The 22,477-nt window shown below is 39.7% G+C and overlaps 1 protein-coding gene across 1 annotated transcript in view; it reads right to left on the reverse strand.

Annotated features, from left to right (window-relative positions):
- The window catches only part of ITPR3 (inositol 1,4,5-trisphosphate receptor type 3), a 218,399-nt gene that overhangs the window by 51,661 nt on the left and 144,261 nt on the right, over window positions 1-22,477 (reverse strand). Inside the window, 7 exon segments of the mRNA XM_018556782.1 lie at window positions 2,355-2,441; window positions 7,305-7,406; window positions 7,556-7,651; window positions 9,418-9,528; window positions 18,126-18,326; window positions 19,389-19,559; window positions 20,644-20,829. Coding sequence (XP_018412284.1) covers window positions 2,355-2,441; window positions 7,305-7,406; window positions 7,556-7,651; window positions 9,418-9,528; window positions 18,126-18,326; window positions 19,389-19,559; window positions 20,644-20,829 — 954 coding nt within the window.

Below are 22,477 nucleotides of genomic sequence, written 5' to 3' on the forward strand. Positions count from 1 at the left end.
GGGGGGGGGGGGGGTTATTTTTTACTATATAATGAAAAAAGTACCATAAATTTCAAAAAAACTAATTTTCGATACGTTATGTTAAAAAACATTTATTCCTACCCATATTTTTGGTAAAATATAAAAGATGGGGTCAGGTCAGGTAAATAGACACCAAACATGTCAAGTCTTAAAATTGTGCGCGCCCGCAAAAATCGCAAAAAAATTATCACATAGAAAATTGGCCATAGGCGACACTTTAAACGCTTTTACTGCTCATCAGTTTAGGGTTATCAGTGATTATTGGCCCTAAAATTGTTGCTCTCAGTCTGACGGGCAGGGGATTTAAAAATTTTTTTTGTTTTTTCTATTTTTTTTATGCTTTTTTTTTTTACACTTAACTTTATTTCTATCACATAGGGTGCTAAGAAGCTCCCTATGTGTGCGCCAATTTACATGACAGGTCCTCTTTATGGAGACATCAGGGATCTCCAAGACCCCTAATGTCACCTAGGGACCCCCAGAGAAGCTGATAAAGCAGAGATCTGCTTCACCAGCTTCTGTAGCTGGAGAGTGCCAGCTGAATGCGGAAGTGATGTAATATACATCACTTTCTGCATCGGGGACCGGAGATGAAATCAGAGGGAGATTGTGTATTGGTATAGGCCGGTGTGCTGCGCTTGGTTGTGTGTGATCCACCTATTAATTGGTCTCTAAATTGTGTAGAAGTATCACAAACTTAATACAGTGCCAGTGATCAAATCCTTATTGCGGCTGTATAATGAAATACATGTCGAGAAAAGGAAATAAATGTGTTCCTAAATATATATTGGGTTAGCAATGGTGATTGTGAGTATAGAATGTAAAAAATCTATAGTGTATATAAAACATTTTTTCGTGTGAAAAAAGGTTGTATTGTAAAAAATGATGGTTATAAAATCTGGTAGAAAATGGCTTGAACAAGTGAATTATTCCATCTGGCAATCAAAAATAAAAATAAAAAACGAAAAAATGTGGATAAAATGGAAGAGAATGTGGATAAAACTGGAAAAAGTGGAAGATAAAAATGAAAAATATAATAAAAATATTAAAAACTCGCTTTTATAAACAATCAAAGGCTACAAGCCAGTATACAAAAAAAACTTATAAAACCACATCTCCTGATATAGCAGGTGAATATAATTGTGTATTAAGATTGTGTATTGATCTCTCTTTGATCTCCTGTCACAGAGCAGCCATGCCGGTCCGGGGCAAACCGGCAACAGCAGTGACAGTGGCGGCTGTGGGGGAAGGGGAACCGCAGTTAATACAGACTATCGGGTGTCGCTTTAATGTAAAGCTCCTGGCCGGCCGTTTAATTGCCACGACTATCCGGGAAGCTACTTGTCCGACTCCGGCATCCTCTCGACAAGCAGATTTTTCAAGACTTATATATATACACACATACACACGTATACATACATACATACACTGAATACAAAAATTCAGCTTATTACTGAATAGTGGATTTTCTTTTCTGTACTCATCCACGTGTGTCAATGAGCCCTATCTAAACAATAATGACCCCTGTTCATAAAAGGGTTAATCCAATTGTTCACTGTTGACCACACGGCCTCTCTATAATCTCCCTTTTGCTGCCAATTACAGTTTTGAAAACCTACAGGTGCATCCTGTGATTGAGGATCAAATAATGGCCCCAAGAGCAATATTTGAGGTTTCCAGATTATTACTAGTAAAGTGTTTTGTATTGCCATGGGAACTAAACATTCTTGTAGTCCCAGAGCAACAGATTATAAATATAAGCATCTTATGTTTTTATCATTAATTACTTTATGACATATTTGCTCATTTCAACTTTGAATAAGTGTTGCAACGTTTATGCTTAGTCATGTACTGTGCAGGTCGATATTTTTAACTTGTGATATTTAACAAGCTTATCAGGTAGAGAAATGATGGAACTTTTATATATAACCCTAGTTAACCCAAGAGAAATATATCAACATGAAGCAATCAAACACCTCTGAAAAGTTGGATGGCCTGATAAATGTTAGCAATTAGGGCTGCTTTACACTTGACTGTTTTACCATCTAAGTTAATAAATTAATGAACTTTGTCCCATTTAATTACTCAGTATTGTCAAGAGAATTTGGAATTCATGTGAAATGTGAAACAGTCTTGTGAATTTCACCCACTGATTAACAAGTGTGTCTGAAAGGAGACAGTGACAAAGAAAATGATGCTAGTGACAGAGACCGGGAGCGATAGCTCTAGAAGAATATTCAAACACAATAATAGTTAAATAGGACAGAAGATGGATTTGTGGTTAAACAGATTTACATTCATTTACAATGACAAGCTATTCCAGCCATAATTACCATATTAGAGATGCTCTCTCCTTCTTCTTCTTGAATTCTTCGAACTGGCTTCATAAGTTGTTGAAGATGTCTGTTATGTCGTGCCAGCTACAATATAACAACAAGTAGATTGTGCAGTGGGTAAGTTAAAAGCTGACATACTGTAGTAGGATGTTAACGTGGAAGAGATGTCACAGTACAATGTGATATGCCTCCACTTATACAAACCTGCTATTTCCACTTTTAAAGGAAAATAAAAGGGAAGGTTTCTATAACCTTAAAAAGGAACACCAGCCAAAATTTCAGTCTAGTTTTTATTGTAACTTTACTGTACATAAGTGTAAAATGTACTATGTTGTGCTTCATACATTAAGGGGTCTATTCACTAAGCTGCCGAAGGATCTAGCAGTAGCTTCGGCCGATCCTTCGGCTAGCTTCGGCCCCAGGACCCCTTCGGTTCAGTAGAACCGAAGGGGTGCTGTACGGCTATTCACTTTAGCCCGTACAGCTCCCGAACGTGGCTGAGCGGCTCAGTCGAGCCGAACGCATATGCATCGGCTCAGCTGAGCCGCGCTGAAAGCCGAAGCTGGCGGACAGCCTGCTTCTGATAGCTGGGCAGAGCCAGCCGTGATGTTACGGCTGGCTCCGGCCACTTACAGAAAGATCAGCGTCCCTGGTTACCTGCTAACCAGGGACACTGATCTTCAAACAGCAAACTCTCCCTGGTGCTCCGGGAGTCTCCTGCTCCCGGCCGCCAAGGAGAGAAACACTGCTGTTTCTTTTTTTTCTTTATTCTGACACAAAGCCGTGTCAGAAAAGAAAGAAAAAAAAAAAACTTTTTGCCCATTGGAATGCATTGCTAGATTCCTATTGGCTATTTGAATTTGCAATAGCCAATAGTAAACTAGCATTGTACCCGCCCTCTGCTGCAGTTCTCCATCAGGTCCATCAGCAGAGGGCGGGTACAATGCTAGTTTACTATTGGCTATTGCAAATTGATTTTTTCTATTTACTTTTTTTAACTTTTTAAACTATTTTTCTGTTCTGCTCGGTCCCTCTGAGGCTCAGCGGCATTCGGCTATTCACTCACTGCTGTTCGGCATCTATAAGAATAGGCCGAACAGCAGTGAGTAGCCTGTCGGAGGTTCGGTCAGCCGATCCAGATGTTGGATCGGCTGAGTCGAATTCCTTCTGCACTTCTGAGCATGTTCGGCCGACCCGAAGCCATGCGCAGCAAGCCGATGTACGGCTGATTTCAGCCGATATACGGCTAAAATCAGCCGTACAAGCCTGAAGTGAATAGCCGAACAGTGTTCGGCTCACTTCACTTGGGGTCGGTTGTTCACTCGACTGCCCTCGGCAGCTTAGTGAATAGACCCGTATAGACCCGTAATAACTACTGGTTTGGACTATTCAATATATAGAATATTCTCAGATTGTGTTAATATTGGCTACAATCACAGGAAAAGGTTTTATAAATAATTTTCTAAATATGAAAATGTACCATTTCTTTGTGTGTTTAGTACAGCACAGACATATTTCCAGTTTTCCACCTGCAGAAATTTCGCCATTAGTGCCTCCGCACCATCTTCAACTCATTATCAGCCATAATTTTCTGACCTAATTCCAAATGTAAGCAAGTATTGGGATATTGGTTTACAGCAGCCCAGTAAATGATATTCCAGGTGAGAAACAGGTACAGTGGGAGTGTATTAGAAGTGTAAATAAAATCTTAACTCTTGCAGTGGGGCTACAAGGGTTAAGTGCTTTTTTCTATCTAGAGAGCTGAAATAACCCAAGTTATATTCACCTGAACCATGATCTCGGATCGCTGTGATAAAGAAGTTGACACAGGTCAGCTCTATCAATCGGGACGTGAACAGAAACATGCACCGATCCGCTCACTTCCCGATCGTCTCCCTGCAGTGAACGGTGACGGTGTCAGTCACCACTCCCCGCAGGAATTCCCCTCTCCTATTCTCCAGCACTGAGTGGAGAAACAAACGGGGAAGGGGGCGGGCACAACGGGCTTTGCCAGCTGTCACTCATGCAGCTGGGTGGATCTCGACAGTATTGCGCGTGACGATCGAGTATATTGCGGGCGATATACTGAGCTTTGGGTCACGGGAGGACGCTAGTATAGGTCCTCCCGTGAACCTAAAGAGAACTATGGGGAAAAACACGTACCCCATAGTTTTCTTTTAACTCTTGCATTGCAGGGGTAGCCCAACTGCAAGGGCTAAGATTTTAAGTAACCACTAAAGCCCAATGTCCTACCAAATAAAAACATTTTTGGATAGGTTTTAAAAGAGTTACAAATCTTCCAGGTTTTAATGCTGTCCCTGACCTGGAACGATTTCCCCTCACATTCTATTTCGTGTGACACTAGGGCAAGAAGTTAGGGGTCTGGGAGTTATTGGGACAGGAAGATACCAGAAACAATGAAAAAAAATTACAGAGTTTTAAAGAAGAACTCTGGGAAAAAATATTTGCGCTACCCCGCACTGCAAAGGTTAAGTGCTCATTTTTGTCTAGGGAGCTAAAATAACAAGGTTATACTCACCTGAACCTCGCAGCTGGCTGGCTGTTAGTGCGGTCTCCTTCTCCTTCTGTCTCCTTCTCTCTTGCAGAGATGGTATGTCATCAGCGTCATAAAGCCTAATGCACTGTATAGAATGTGATGACTCACAAGACCTTAGAGTGCTGGAGCAGCCCCACTGCAAGGGTTAAGAATAATTTTTCACAGAGTTCTTCTTTAAGTTTGTCCCTCTACTAAGGGTTTATAATCATGTATCCCTACAGGAGGCATTTGTCATCACTTCTTGTCGCTCTGACTTGCTCTCAGAACATAGCAGGGGACAGGGACACAAAAAAGGAACAAAAAACTAAAAAGGCAGAAGACTTTCTTATTTATTCCAGAGTTGCTGGGCTTTAAATGTTAGGCTCTATATGGTTAACATATCACATGGCATAGATTTAGATTAAAATTGACATGCACAAATAATGAAACCATTATACCTAAATATCAAATGTTTCCTTTACTAATACATTAATTATTATAATGCATTTGAATGTTGCCTCAATCTGAACAGTGAAACATAGAAGCAAAACGCAAAGAGTGGAATTTATCAAGAATGGAGCAGACAAAATCTGGAGCAGTTGCCCATGGCAACCAATCGACTTCTATCTTTAATTTTCAAAGTTTGACTGAACAAACTCAAGAAAGTCGCTAATTGGTTACTAAACAAACTCAAGAAAGTCGCTGATTGGTTACTATGACCAACTGCTCCAGACTCTGCCTGCTCCAATTTTGATAAATTCCCCCCAAAGATGCTTTTAGATATCTTTATGACCAGCTTCCTTTTTAAACATGAAAACTGAGCATCTGTGTTGACACCTCCACCACTAAACTAACTTGGACTAGTGACTGAACAAGGTTTCCAATATGTCTGATCATTTATTACTCTGAGAACCATTGGCCATTAGTGTCTGCAGGGACCCAGAGGCATGACATCATTGTCTGGCAAAAGATGATCAGCCCAGATAACTGTCATCTCACATCTGTGGGTACCCTTATCATTTCATTGTATTAAATTATCATGTTGTGTTCAAGCAAGTTACCTGTTACAAAACTCGGTAAGGAAGTTATATGAATGTTCATTGCTATCAGGAATTTGTTTTAAAACAGTGAAGGGTCTGATTACAGATCTCTATGAGTGTAACTAAGAGAATGCAATGCAAGAATAAAGCCGCTCTACCTTCTCAGACCCAATACTCCATGGGGACTGCGGTGCTCAGCGTGAATCTCTGCAGGATCCAATCAACAAAATGAAGTGCAAAAGAGCTGGCACTCAAAGGATTTCCTCTTAATGGCATTTCTTTATTGAAAAGGCATAAAAGCAGCTACAAAGGGTGCCAACATGTTTCATGTTCATGTTAATCATAGCAATAAATCAATGAAAAAGATTCCTACGAGTGCCAGCTCTTCTCCACTTCATTTAACTGAAAGTATGAGGGGAAAAACCTAAGAGCTTAAACCCCCAATTGGGGCCCCAGGGTATTTTTTTAGAATCCCAGAATGCCAGACTTGCAGTACATTGTATTGAGGACCACATTTTTTCTAGTTCCATTAAAGTTGCAATAGGGGTCCCTTCCACAGCACTCCAAGGCACTACAACTCTCAGGGTCAGTGGCTTCCTGCTGCTAAAACAGTGTCCTGGACTGTTAAGCCCTACACATGCTACTGGCCTGTCATTATGTTGGAATGCCTCCACTGCCAATAGGAATGTTCGTGGGACAGGAGAGGGCAAGCTTTGACACTATTATGAAGTGCAGCAGCCTTGCCCAATTAGAGTGGCCCATCATCAGGCAGTAATTACAGGTGCCTACAATTTATTCTTGTTACCAGCATTTTTTTTTTTTTACATTGTGACTGTTATACACAGGGTGCTTCCAATGTTCAGGGAATACTGGACTTTGTTATAAAAAAAAAAGCCCACCATGCTTTGCAAGCTCTCATGGATACATCCCATACTACTACTTTTATTTGTAAAAAAAAAAAAAGGGGGGGGTTTTATACAAGCATGAAAGGTCAATTTATAATCTAGTAAACTAAAAAAGGAAAAGAAGATTGACCAAATACAATTACATTTTTCTTTCTTTATAGCTTTATAGCACATAAAGCTATAAAGAAAGAAAAATGTCTTTGTATTTGGTCAATCTTCCAGCACAGTAATGTCTACGTGTTTCTGTGATGTTTATATCTCATAGGACTATAAGTGCACAATGAATTATGGAGACACTGTAGAACATTCTGAAGAACAGTTCTTAAAATGCAACAACACATGACATAGTCGAGGAATTCCTTAATGACCTCTGCTATCTTCATAATTAAAATAATACTCTGCCCCCTTATAAAACAAAACACAAAAAAACTTTACACTATTGTTAACAAATATTTGTAGATCTGACCTGCAGAGCAAGGATGTAAATATTGTGACCAACTTCTCTGGGTGACACATCAGAACTGTCCCCTTCATCTTCCTGCAGATATGCTTTCTTGATGACATCCACCTGACAATCAAGCAGAACCAAAACTTCTCTTAAAAGTGATTATGGGGAAAACTAAAGGTAACAGTCTACATAAGAGATATGTTGTGTGTCACAGTTACTGGGATGAGTAGCCATTATATAAAGCTATTTTGTGCCTAAAACAAACTTACCAATTCCTGGGGTCTTAGACTTATAAGTATTCTTTCTGCATTCTCACTATCATGACGACTTTCCATAAGAGCTAATAGAAGCTTTGAGGCATTGTCCTGTAATGAGTCAAGATTAAGCAGGATTTAACAAATGTAAATAAGGAACACTGATAAAAGCTTCTTTAGTTACATATTCAACGTGTCCCAAAGTGTTTGCAAAGGATGACCTGCATTTAAAAATATCATCTTCCTTTCTTTGCTGGGGGGGTGTATTATTTTATGTGTGCGGGGGGGTGTATTATTTTGTGTGGGGGTGGCGGGTAACGTTGGGGAGTGTGTTATTGTGTATTAGTATGTGTGTGTGTGGGGAGTTGTATTTTTCTTTGTGTATATATTAGGCCCCATGCACACCTATATTTCAGGTGCGATTAGGGATTTCTGTGTCAGGAACTTGCGTCTTCCTGCAACATGAATCCCTAATCTGGTGTTTACAGGTGGCAACTGTCACCCATTCAAGTTAATGATCGGGTGACAGCCGCTACATGTAAACGCCTGCACACTGCATTTAATGGTACGTGATATGATTACATGTAGTTAGAAAACAGTCACTTTCCCCAGACGCATTAATCGTGCATCCAGGTAGAGTGATTCATTCCTAACTGGATGTAATCATATCACATACCATTTACATGCTTTTTGTCGGCTTTTACATGCAACTTCTGTCACCTGATCATTAACTTGAATGGGTGACAGTTGCCGCCGAGTAAATTGAGTTTGAGACCCCTGTTCTATCGTTTCCCAAAGCCTGGGCAAACATATTTGCAGGTGACTTATACCTGCTTTTGCTGCAGTATTAAACAATCCTATTTACTCTAAAAGTTCCAAAATATCATGAATAACCTATAGCTACTTTCTCCACCCTCTTTTTAACAATACACAAGTTTAAGTATTAAAAAACAAATAGGTTAGTTGTCCACTTACAAACCTGCCACGTTAAATATAATTCATTAAAGGAGAACTATGAGATGAGTGATTTCCACTCACCTCATAGTTCTAGCCGACCTGTGACAATGAGACTGTCACAGATTGGGAGGTGAGCGAACACATACCAGGTTCGCTCACCTCTCGATCCTGTCACGGCTCTCTGCCTTGACAGGGGGAGGGGCTGGATTCCCCTCTCCCCGCTCCGATCTGCCAGCGCTGACTGGCGGAACGGACGGGCGGGGCAGGTACAGCTGGCTCTGACTCTAGATAGGCAGAGCCAGCTGTCACTCACGCAGCTGGGCGGATCCCGTCATCTACGTTGGGATCCGCTCCGGCTGCGGCGTCTCAGTATACCGCGAGCTGTAGCTCGCGGTATACTGAGCTTAGGGTAACGGGAGGACGCTAGTTTGTGTCCTCCCGTTACCCTAAGGAGAACTATGGGGAAAAACACTGACCCCATAGTTCTCCTTTAAGCTTATTTCTCCTGCTTAAGCACCTTATTTTGCTGTGCAGGAACATCCATAAAAGTCTGATTATATAGCATGGAATTTTGTCTATAAACAGCAGACTAACACGACCGAAATGTTGCAGAAACAGGAGAAGACACTTTAGCACTTCTGCCTTGAAGCACTGGGGTCCCTGGTTTGAATCCAGGTCGGTACACTATTTGCAAGGAGTCTACATGTTCTCCTTGTGCTTGCGTGGGTTTCCTCCAGGTACTTCGGTTTCCTCCCACACTCCAAAGACATGCTGGGAGAATCACTGGATACTGTCTAAATTGGCCCTGTATGCATATGTGAATGTGCAGTACGTAAAGACCTGCGTAAATTGTCAGCACTATTTAAGTACCTGTAATAATAATAATATTGCACACTGTTTAGTTGAAATGTATACCATACCTTAAGTTGTAAAACAAGGTCCATTCTATATCTACACAACGGGCTGATGTCATTCAGAATTAAGGCTGTTATTATATCAATACCATTGGAGTCATGTGTCACTATGCAAGACTGTAAAACAAAAATGTAAAGAAATTATATATAATGTGTATATAAGCTATTAGAAACATGAAAGACAAATAATAGGGTATGCTTTGAGCTGACCATACAGAAGCTGATCTTGAATACTGAGAAAATGCCAGATTTGCTATCAAACTGAGCACTCAACTGGTTCATTTTTGGGGGGCATATCAGACTTGAAACATTTTTTACTCTATGGAGTCCCAAGCAAAGGACTTTAACTTACATGGAGAACACTTGTGTAATTAAGCTGCCATGGAAGGTGCCATATTCTGACTGAAGTGCCACATACTAAGTCTAGGGCAGTAAAAGGTTGAGATGGAGAATGGCTGTTTCCATTAATCTAAACGCAAATGTGTTTTTCTTGGTGATAAACTCCCTTTAAGTATGCTGAAAATCTTTCAGTCTGTTGAACCTGTTTTTTGAACTGGAGAATTTGTTATCAATCCTTGCACTACTCAGTTATCTTTGCCACAGTGTAACAGAGTACTTGCTGAGCTTAGTTTTCTTTTAGAAGCCTATCGTTTGATGTCTGTAATTCCTACTAATCAAAATCAGACAAAACAAGACAAATGGGTACATGGGGCAGAAAAATGGCAACAGGCCTCCTGACGATATCACCACAGTCACCATAAGACAAAAGTAGAGTTAAAGGAGAACTATGAGGTGAGTGATTTTCACTCACTTCATAGTTCTAGCCGACCTGTGACAATGAGACTGTCACAGGTCGGCTCAGTAGATCGGGAGGTGAGCGAACATATACCGGCGTTCGCTCACCTCTCGATCCTGTCACGGCTCTCTGCCGTGACAGGGGAGGGGCTGGATTCCCCCTGCTCTGATCCGCCAGCGCTGACTGGCGGAACGGACGGGGAGGGGGCGGGTACAGCTGGCTCTGCCTCTAGATAGGCAGAGCCAGCTGTCAGTCACGCAGCTGGGCAGATCCCGGAACAATTGTCGGGATCCGCTTCAGCTGCGGCATCTCAGTATACCGCGAGCAGCTGCTCGCGGTATACTGCGGCGTCTCAGTAAACAGCGAGCTAAAGCTCGCTGTATACTGAGCCTGGGGTGACAGGAGGATGCTAGTTTGTGTCCTCCCGTTACCCTAAGGAGAACTATGGGGAAAAGACTTAACCCCATAGTTCTCCTTTAAAAAAGAAAACTGGTCTAATAATTAATTGCTTCCTTGTGTTAATATAGGAATCATGTAGGGCTCTTTTTCAAAGCCCAAGCAAGATCATAGGATTTACAGTAGCAGGTCAGGTTTGTGTGTTTAAGAGAAAAAAAATTGTGTGTAGTTTGACTTCTAACATCTAAATTCCATCTAATGTGTATGATAAGCCAGGTATGAAGCCGAACTCCTGATACTAAATGATTCTGTGGCTGGGTTGCCTACCATCCATTTCTATATTGAAGAGTGGGAGCTCTTCGCAAATTAAACAAAGTTGCAGCTCTGGCAAACATGTTATTTCACTATAAAATCTGCTCTAATTTATAACTTTCTTTTCTCATGCCACCCAGATGAGTCAGCTTTTTACCAGTTTGTTCTAGATACTAAACTATTCTTAGAATGACAATGACTGCAATACTTCCTGTGTGATATGACTGTACATTAGCACTTCATAAATATGCAATTATATGTTAACACATATATAAACATTAAAATAATTAAAAGAAACATAAAACAAAGCATGAAAAGCAAGTTAAAAAAAATAGTAGTCCAAAACATGGTAAGGTCAACGTTATCAAAGTGTCTAAACCAAGAAAGACTATGCTCTTTCTTTCATTATCTCAGTGCATCAGTTAAGAAACAAATGTAGAATCCGATTGGCTGTTACAAGCCACAGAAACAGTTTATACCATGTACCTCATAATCAAAGTGTCCTGAAGTAAGAACTGTTATCAAAGCCAACCACATTTGCTTATAGTGAGTTAGAAACATAAACATAAGAATGATATGAGTTGGTACTGGCAAGGAAGATGTTCTCCTATTGCTGCATTCATGTAGTTTTGGAAATGTGGCCAAAACAATCTTCCGAACTGTATTTATTATGTTATTGGCCCGACAAATGGTATTTACAATATGGACAATTATGGGCTGTAAAATGCTTCATTAATTATCAGTGTTGTGATGCCATAACTCTTTAACCTGAATTCCTCCTTTAGCACAATAATTGGTTAGACAATTTCCCACAGGAGGTGCCCATGAATGGAATGACATTCACAGGTTACATACGAGACGGACCAAGAAAATGAGACCACATGAATGCATAATTCTAACAAGGTCAAAAAATTTGCTTATCCAAAGCAAGTGATCAAGCTGTAGGTTTAGAGTAATAATTGAACAGAAAAGAACCAACTAAAGTTTCTCAAAGAATGATGGAAAGCTTGAAAATGTAACAGATATGTTGCATATGTTGCAATAACAGCATCAGACTTATAACTACAGTGTCTAATTTTCAATACTGACACTGTATTAACCACTTCAAGACCAGGTGTTTAGACCCCCTTCCTGGCCAGGCCATTTTTCAGTATTCAGCGCTGCAGTAATTTGACTGAAGTTTATTCCGTCGTACAACGCTGTACTGAAATGAATTTTATACCATTTTTTGGGGACAGATAGAGCTTTATTTTGGTGGTATTTAATCACCACTGGGGTTTTTATTTTTTACTATAATTAGGAAAAATAAAAGAAAATTTTGCATTTTTTTACATTATGTGAGGAAACATTTATTATTACCCAGTTTTTTGGTAAAATATAAAAGTCGGGGTCACGTCGGATAAATAGACACCAAACATGTCAACCTTTAAAATTGCGTGAACCCGCGAAATCGCAGAAAACTACCATACCCAAAATTGGCCATAGGCGACACTTTAAAAGCTTTTACCACTCATCAGTTTAGTGTTATCAGTGATTGATGGCCCTAGACTTATTGCTCTCACTGCGACGTTCGCGGCGATATGTAACATGTGCGGCGTAATGGGCGCAATCGTCGTTTTTGCCCATAAGTGCCCCCGACGCATGTTTGCATGCGTGTATGTATGGGTGGGGACTTAAAAATGTTTTTTCTTTTTTTTAATTCTTTTTTATGTGTTACTTTACATTTTTTTGGGGAGGGACTTAAAAATTGTTTTCCTTTTTTTTTTTACTTAACCAGTTGACATCCGCGGTGTTAAACCCCCTATTCCCCCCCCCTCTCCGATCCTCCAGCGCTGACTAGCGGAACGGACGGGGGAGGGGCAGGTACAGCTGGCTCTGCCTCTAGATAGGCAGAGCCAGCTGTCACTCACGCAGCTGGGTTGATCTCAACAGTAATGTCGGGATCCGTCCCGGCTGCGGCGGTATCAGTATACTGCGATCTGTAGCTCACGATATACTGAGCTTTGGGTCACGGGAGGACATTAGTATATGTCCTCCCGTGACCCTTCGGAGAACTATGGGGAAAAACACTTACCCCATAGTTCTCCTTTAAGTCTTGTAAATTAGACACTGATACCATGTATGGATACTTGACTATCGTGTGAGAAAAACAATGTTTTAGTAGGCTAGCATCAAACTGCTGAGTGCAGAAAAATGAACAAGGAATATATGAATGTAAACACTTAATACTTCATCAGACTTATACATGATAGGAGGACTGTGGATGTCATTTTCAAATGCATGAAAAAATCAATACCTTTTACAGACATTTAATTTGTATATATGGATTATATGTACAACCTGAATCAACCTGCATTTTTTATGGACTGTGTGTTAATTTCTGGACACTAGGCAACCCTGATACAAGTCTTTGTCTTCTTGAGATCTGAAGACAGGAACCGCTAGAATGCAGGCAGCTTTGCTGATATACTGTACACTAGTGCATACTGCCGGGAAGTTCAAACAAAGTTCACATCAATAGGAGCTGCATCGACTTTTGTTGTTAATTTTTTTTCTTTACCATGATACTTTTTCTTCATAAACCTACAGTAGTAATTCCACAATTCTAGTCCACCGCAATATCACTTCAATATATAAAAGGTTACCAGTTTAAAACACACAAAAGGTATTTTATATGGTCTTATGAAACATGTTGACGGGTCACTCTTTATGCCCTGATGAAGAGACCCTGCGTGGTCTCGAAACACTGGCTCTTGTGATTGTGTGACGTCTATGTCCAATAAATGGACATGTTGAATTATTCTACTGAGTGCTGGTGATTCCTTTTCCTATTGTGTCTGCACGGTGCCATCCGTGTGCATCACTACAAGCACCATTGTCTTCATAGGCCTTGATTGCTGCAAGGTGAGCAGAGGATTTCCCCTTCTATCCAATCCCTAACCTGCATGTTTTTTTTTTAGTGGCTACAGCAGGGATGGGGTGGAACACAGAAGTGCATCTGGGTGCCTCCGTATGAAAGGGGGTACACCCATTCAAATAAGCCCCCCTGCCCACAGACCCCCACAACTAACGGGTCAGGGCTTGTGGGGAAGAGGCCCTTGTCCTCATCGGCATGGGGACAAGGTGCTTTTTCAGAGGGGAACCTGTAAAAGCACCCTCCTAATGCTGAGGGCATGTGGCCTGGTATGGTGCAGGGAGGAGGAGGGCCGCTCGCTTGTCCCCTCCCTTTCCTGTCTGGTTGGGAGTTTTAGGGGGAACCCCACGTTTTTTCCCCCATTTTCTGGGGGTGAAGTTCCCCCTTAAAATTCCTACCAGACCTAAAAGGCCTGGTATGACTTTTGGGGGTAACCCCACGCACTTTTTTTTTCATTTTTAACTCGGGGTCTGGTATGGATTGGAAGGGGGACCCCACGCCATTTTTTTTTTACATTATTGCTTGGAGAACGTCTGCTTCAGTAGAACGTTCTCCCTGCTTCTGCTGTGTGTTCAGCTCAGCCGAGCCGAAGCATAGGCGTATTGTGAATAGCCCGTACATCAGCCCTTCGGTCCGGCTGAAATGAAGGGCTACAGCGGCCAAAGCAAGCCGAAGCTTTGGCTTAATCCTTTGGCTCCTTAGTGAATAACCCTCTAAGTAGTTATAATGAGGCTGGAGATCAGTAGCAGTGAGATGCAAAAAGAGATGAGAAAAGGGTAAAAACTGCATTGTCTAAAAGAAAACATAAATAGCAACTGTGGATTATGCCTATGGCTACCCTTCAAATAGAAGAGTTTCAGCTGTTTTCTCCCCGAGTCCAAAATCTCCTACCATCTGCCGACCATGGTTGGCTGCACATGGAAGTATAAATGCAGGGCTGAACTTGTGTGATGTCATGCCTGGCTAGCAGCTGCATGTAGCCACTCCAAGGTAGCTCTCAATTAATTTTACTTAAATTAGATCTAAGCCCAATTACTAAAATCTCATATAATTATTAACATGTTAATGAACTTTCAAAAATCCTTTCCAATCTTTTTAACCCCTTCATGACTGAGGCCCTTTTTTCCATTTTTGCACCCATGTTATATTAAGCTTCCACTAAAATAATACCTGGTGACCCTGCCCTAAATGTCCTTGATCAAGTACTTCCTTTTATGAGATCTCAACACTTTGTCCCTTTCTTAACTGCTCTCCTGAATTGTCACCATGTCACATGCACTTCCAGTTGCTCATTGAGCAGGCATGTTTCACCAAAGTCACTGTAAGGAAGCCCACCATAAGCAATGCACACAGCTATTGCTAAAGAGCATGCGTGTAGACAGGAAATGGCGGAAGGAGGCTGCAGGAGATTAGCAGCACTGAGATGCAGAAAAGCATTATACAAGGTGAAAACAGTATATTCTAAAAGAAAAAAGCATGGCAGTTGTTTATGATACATATAACTTTAGCAAACTGAATGTTTTCCAGTTATGGACTACAACTGCTTTTAATATAATTACTATTGGCTCTCTTGTTACATGTGCCAAGCTATAAAACATAGATGAGACACACATTGAAGCAGTATAATAAAAAGTATCACGTGTGCTCTGTTTATCTACTGTGTTTGTTAAATATTGTAATATCTGCCCAGAAGGCAGAAAAAGAGATATTATCTACAATATAACTATGACACAGCCTACAATGCAAGGCAGAGTTACAACTCAGTCCCACTAACCCATGTAGCATTTATTCACAAACCCAATTAAGAATAGCAATATGGAAGTAATCTAATGCACATCAAAACAGTCCAATTTCACCATACAAAGGAACATGGTGAGGGATAGACATGTTTTGGGAAGACTGTGATTATGGGTTCTTCCCATAATGCATCCCAGTGTTGCTATGCTCCTAATGTACCTTTACCTCCTTTCACTAAAAATCACATCAGCATGCAGTTCTGCATGCTGATATGAAATCATCTTACATTCATTAGTTAGACTAACATTTTTGCTTTTATGTACAATTACTGATTTTTCACTTCCAGGTTGAATTGGTTGAGGCCCTGGTGATGTAGTCCTGGTTTCACATATACATTATGAGAAGGTTACATCACCAGTACCTTCCTAGGAAATCTAATCTGTAAACTGCAAAATCTTATGAGACATTTTTCCCCCTCGGATAATGTGCACTGCCGCATGTTCCCGGAGACAGACCTAGAGTTCAAGGAAGTAAAGGGAGAGGCATTCATCGGACCTTGGTGAAAATGGCCACTGTGAGAAAACTGGGGAGGAAAATAAAAATAATGTATGAAAAGAATAAAGGTCTGCAATTATCTAGAAGTATCTCTTTGTAGATTGTCGTTAGTAAACATTTCTAAAGGTTCCTTTGTTGTAATTTATATGATAAGGGTGAAGTACCTCTTGGAATTGGATAAATTTGGAGACTTTACCACCATATGGAGTTTTGATTCACACGTGCTGTCCTTTGTCTTTGCTATAACATGTCCTACCTTGTCTTTGCTATAACATGTCCTACCTTCTAATTGTATCACAGACTCAATGTGAAATATCAGAAAAACACATCCAGTTCTTTAGCTAAAAAACTGGTCAGTGGACTTTCTCACAGGTACATTACTCTGATCTCACTTTGAAGAATACAAAGATTCCATTCCGGTTGGCAAAATCTAGCCAGGAAGCAAGTTTAGTATAACTATTACATGTGTTTTTGTGTATATTCACATCCTTGCAACTGACTGCAATTCCAGATGGTCAACCTCGTTTTTTTGTATCTGGGACTAAATGCTTGTCCTGTTATGTTTTTTTGCATGAGGAATAAAATTCTTGCCTTCACAAACAGTCTACAGTTCCATATTTCTTGAACTCTATAGCCTGGTAAAAAAAAAAAAGTGTACAGGAGGAAGTGTCCTCAGTGTTAAGTGTTAAGGGCAATCTTTCAAATTTCTGAAAAATTCCTTCAAATATATAGGAGAAGATGGATGCATATTTTAACATCCATTCAGGATTGTATTTTTGATTGTATTGCCTTGGGCCAGATTTGTTGTGCCTATCCTATGAATAAATATATAAGCTGTTACTCAGTTCCTAACTTTTGATATAAGATAAAAGGGTTTAAGCAAAAAGTAATTTTGTTTAGCGAAACAAGATACCATGTCTTCCACAGTTTGTGGCTCCCCAGACTTTGGTCTGTTTGACTTATCCAGGCAAATCTTAATGTGGAAAAACGAGAGATGTCAGTTTCCACATTTGTATAAAAATATATCACATGCTGGACTATGCTGGAGGTTCGTTTTAAAACAGTACGAGCATTGCAGACATTTACAATTCAAAACCAGGCTTTTTTTTTATGTTTTGCCTACCTAAAGATGGCCATAGACTGTTCGTCTTGGCTAAAATCCAAGCTGTTTAGCCCTGGCTCCACCCAGCTTGACAAAAGTTGATTATTTTATTTTTTTTTCCTTGCTTGTAAGTGGGTGTTCTTTGCAAAGTGAATTTTCACCACATTCTCAAAGTTAAGTGAAAATTATGCAAAGTGCAAAATCTCTTGCAAAATTACCAAACCTTTTTTCCTTTAGTAAATCAACTCCATTGTGTTATCAATATGAAAGATGTTGATAGGTGTAAATAAGGGATGAGTATGAGCAGACAAGCGCAAGATCTTCCTGTCACAGCTATAATTGCCATGCATAAGGGGATGATAAAGAAATGGTCACCGTAAAGTATACATACTAGCAGCATTCCGGATCCCTCACACCCCCATACACATTCCAATCACCAGAGATGCATGAATCAGTTGAGTCACTTCTGATACTTGAAATTGCTCTTTGTAGATACTCTCCAAAAGTGATGGTAAAAACAAACGTTTATTTTAATTATAGATAGGTCAGGGGAGGGTTAAAACTACTGTCAGCTTTGTTTCAAATTTGTGTCTAATTAGGGAGATTTCCCTTCACTTGCTGTCCTGTAGCCTCAACAGGAAGTGAGAGGTTATATTTCCAAAGTGAGGGAAATCCGCTTCTAGACACTGGCCATGGAAACCAGTGTCCCGTTGGAAGATTTGCCCTAATTTCTGGTGGCAATAACAAATTTTTTATTTACCCTTACATTTATTTCCAGTGACATTGGTGGTGAAGACATAAAGAGATATTGAATCTCTATAGCAGGGTTAAAGACAGCAAAAAAAAAAACTGACAGTGTTCTAACCCCTCAATACTATAGTTATACTTTACGAAGTATTTACCTGATTCTCGTGGCATGGTCCTTGGCAATATTCTGTGAGGGTCTCCAAAGTCTGGATAATAAGAGCCACATTTTTTTCATTGATGTATAGACCCAAAAGGCCCAGTCCTCCTGTAGTGCTCCCACACATAATATCCAAGAACTGCAGGGTCTCACATACCAAGTTATAATTGGTCTTATGATTTTGACTCCGCAGGTAATTCTATATGGAAAATGAATACACAAGACTGTAAAACATTTTGTTTTTCCAGTTATGTTTCAAAGTTGGCCATGCTAGTAGCAGATCTATGACATGTGTCAGTGTTATATCAATGTTATTTTCTTCTGAATCTATATATTTGGCTTTTGCTGCATGTACACAGTTTTTTTCTTGCATCTGAGAGTTTTTTTTCCCTCAAACACGTTATTGTAAAAACAAAAGCAGCTCCAATCAGCTTTAAGCATTTTTTGAGCAATTTGAAGGCAAGCAACTTAGAAGCAATTCAAAGCAACATAGAAGCGCTTGCAAACATAATGCATTTGACTTGCGTCCTTTTTGCGTACGTTGCTCTTATGTTTTAACACAATTTCACAATTTCTAAGCCTATATCAGAACATAGGTATATGGACAATGCTTTTTTTTTCCTTTTAAGCTACCCTGCCAGGTTAACATAAAATGCAGGCGAAAGGTCCCTGCAATAGAAGAGCTCCTATACTCACTACAAATACCTTCCCTCCATTCCAGTGCTGCAGCATCCATCAGTGGCATTCAAAACTTCGAAGAGCGTTGGATGCGTGTGTGCTGCATAGTGTACGTCACTATAGGACTTAGCAGTGGCTTATGAGGAGGAAACCACACCATGCAGCAGGGACAAAGGCATCCAACACTCCCAGATGTGTTGAATGCAGAAGGCGATGATGGAGGCTGCAGTGCTGGAATGAAGGGAAGATAGGAGACACAAGCTAACATAGAGGTGAGTATAAGAGCTTTTCTATTGCGGGGGCTTTCATCTGTATCTTTTGTTAACATTTTTTATTTAGCAAAATCTTGAAAGATTTAGAGATTGTATTTCATTCACGCAACATAAAGGTTTCTGCATCAATAAATATCTGTAAATTAGACAAATTAGCAGTTTAGAAAAACAAAGCAATGTATTTAGGAAAAACGGCACGCAAACACAGAGAAGCCAATATATTCAGGTAATCTAATTGCAGAGATTCAATTTCAACTGTACTGCTAATAATTCTACAGTGGCTGAGGCTGAAACCAATAATATACAGTTACCTGCAGATCTGGGTTGTGGTTTTCACACAACAGCTGAAGAAATCTCAGAATGGGTTCCATGATCAAAACGAGTGGGCCGACTTCATTTCTTTCTCCAATCTCCCCTCCTTCATGACCTTTTTGTTGGGGCCCTACTGTTAAAGCTTTTGAAGAGGAAGCAGGCACCACAAAGTGTGCATTGTGTCATTAAATAAATAACAATGATATTTTACCCATAATATAATCACCCAAAGAATACAATTCAGAATATTAACAACCACTTACAAAGTAATCCACAACTCTGCTCCAGCTATATTTCCAATCTTGCCTCAAAGTTACACCTTAACCGTTCCCTTCGCTCCTCCCAAGATCTCCTGCTCTCAAGCTCCCTCATCAGCTCCTCCCACTCTTGCCCCCAGGACTTCTCTAGAGTCCCTCCCATCCTCTGGAACACCTTACCCCAACCTGTCTGGTTATCTCCTTCTCTGTTTTGCCTTTAGGCGATCCCTAAAAACTCATCTCTCCCACCTCTACCTAAGCACTGAAATATTACTTTCTCAAACTAATCATTCCCACACAGCTACATCCTTTTGTATCACTTTCCCTCCCCTTTTATATTGGAAACTCTCACAGGCAGGCCCTTCCTAACCATCTTGTTTTGAATTGTATTGCAACTGTAATGTCTTCCTTATATTAAGTGATGCACACACTGTGGGTGCTATATAAATGCTGTACAGCAAGAATAACAATAAGAATATTCTTGTAGTCTGACCGGTGAGAACAACACACTTAGCACTACGATTTTATTGACATATAAAGTATTATAATTCTGCCTCACCTGATCAATTAAGTGAACGTATTGCTTTCCGTCAGACTTATTACTTTCAGAATTATTTGTTTAGCTTTTTCAATTATGAACCTGACAGTCTAACAGTATATGGAGGTTAAAAATACAATATAAATACAGAAGCTGCCACTGCTGACTTGTTTTAAAACCTGCAGGTTGAAACATTGTCACCTGCTACGTTTCCTGCATAGTGCATATTTGACAAAGTACTAGTATGCTAAGAGTGAATTTTTACGCTTGACTTTCACACTTGTTTCAAGTCTATGACTCACTAAGTAATAAAGCCAGAGGATGACAATAACAGATTAAGAGCTTGAAGTTTATAAAATAAAAAAGCCAGGAATGGCCGTTACCATGTATTATAATGGGTTTTCTTCGAACTCTCCGGAAATAAAATGCAATGAACAGTATAATTAATATTATTACTATTCTGTGTAACTTACCTTTCGAGTTGAGATTCCCAACAGGTTCCAGGGAATCCCCAACCCCTAAATCACTCATGTTCACAGACATAGTGGATTTAATTTCTTGCTGGGCACATTTTATTCTTTCATTCAGAACCTTGAAGAACTTTTCTGACTTATTGTCACCCTTTAATAAGTTGTAAATTGAATTCTGAGAAAGGACAAAACAAATCTGTTAATATATTTGGTCTGATGTTATAAACAGATATAGTGTGGCTTATATATTAAAACAATTGCATTTGAAGAAAGCAGTAGCAAAAGTGAGCTTCTGTTTAGGTAGCCTATTTTATTTGCCAAATTTTCTAGAGTGGGATCAGGGACTTTCCTTGTATGGCCTAGAGTCCCAGCAGAGCTTCCAACTTTGAATGTAGTTGCCAGGACCTGCTGTAGCAGAGCTGCTGTATTAACCCTAATCGTTAGAAACAGATACTTTTGCTGAGTGTTTGTTAAAATGTAAACAAAAATTGATACATTGCAGTTAGCTGCCACCCTTAGGGCAGGTTGACACCATTTTCCGGACCACATATGGTCCGGAAAATAGTGTGAATCTGCCGCAATTCCAGTGCATTCCAGAGCAAACAAAATGACATGCCGTATTTTTCTGGTCTGGAACGGACTGCACTGGTGTGAACAGACGCCAGAAATAGCATAGGGATACATTAGGATGCATTTTGAGTCCGAAAACAATCTGGTCTGGTCTGGAGATGATCTGGATGTGGTGTGAATGGGCCCTTAGGGTAGGTTCACACCATTTTCTGGTCCAGATCTGGTACGGAAAATGGTGTGAACCTGCCTGCAGTTCCACTGCATTTCAGACCAGACTAGAGAAATACTGCATGTCTCATTTTGTCTGGATGATGATCTGGATGTGCTTTGAATGAGCCCATAGAGCTCTCAATTTCAATGCATTTATTTTTTACATAGGTCTTGTCAAAGCAAACCATCAAATAGATTTTTTTTATTTAATAAAAGTTTTTGCTCTTTGACCTTTTTAAAAAAATATCACCTTGTTAGCAGATCTCTTTGTTCTATTTGTGTGCAGCACAAGACTATGATTTTTTTTTAACCTCTCTTTTATGTTATATTAATTCTCCTGTAACTGATTATTTCTATTTAGCTAGCTAATTAGTGGTTAGTCTACTTTACTTATTACCTACTAATTTTAGAAACCTAATTGGTATTACTGCTAAATAAAATGAGTTTTCTTTTTAAATAAAAAATACATGACAGATGCCGGTATTATTTCATTTTTATATTTTAAATGTTATATTTATCTTTATAGTCCCATAGCACTGTACGACGCCTCCAGTGCTCTCCTCCCATCTGTAATCCTGCTGTCAAATAGTTTGGTTTGAGCACTAATTACTCCAGTGTAGTCAATGTGAATATTCTTACATCCATTCAGACAGCAACAGACAGGTGGGGAAACTGCCTAAGTAACTTAAGAAACTGGGTATGAATTATAATTGTTATTTTCTTTTAAGATTTTGTCCACCCAAAATGTACAAATTATATTTGTTTCCATAAATATTATATTTCAATATCTATCTATCTATCTATCTATCTATCTATCTATCTATCTATCTATCTATCTATATAGATATATCTATATATATCATAGACTCGACCCACCAGACTCCAGTTATGACTTAAATAGTATTTCCACTTTTGCAGTCAAATTTGAGAAAACTTCAACTATATGTTTGTTATTTGTTCCCATTTACACAGGATGCCTACAATTTTTTTTAAATATATGTTACCTTTTAGATGTGTCTGTGAGCAGCGGTGTATTTAACCAG

This window comes from Nanorana parkeri, unplaced genomic scaffold (genome assembly GCF_000935625.1).
Source record: "Nanorana parkeri isolate BGI_ZX_2015 unplaced genomic scaffold, ASM93562v1 scaffold252, whole genome shotgun sequence".
In the NCBI taxonomy this organism is placed as follows: Eukaryota; Metazoa; Chordata; class Amphibia; order Anura; family Dicroglossidae; genus Nanorana; species Nanorana parkeri.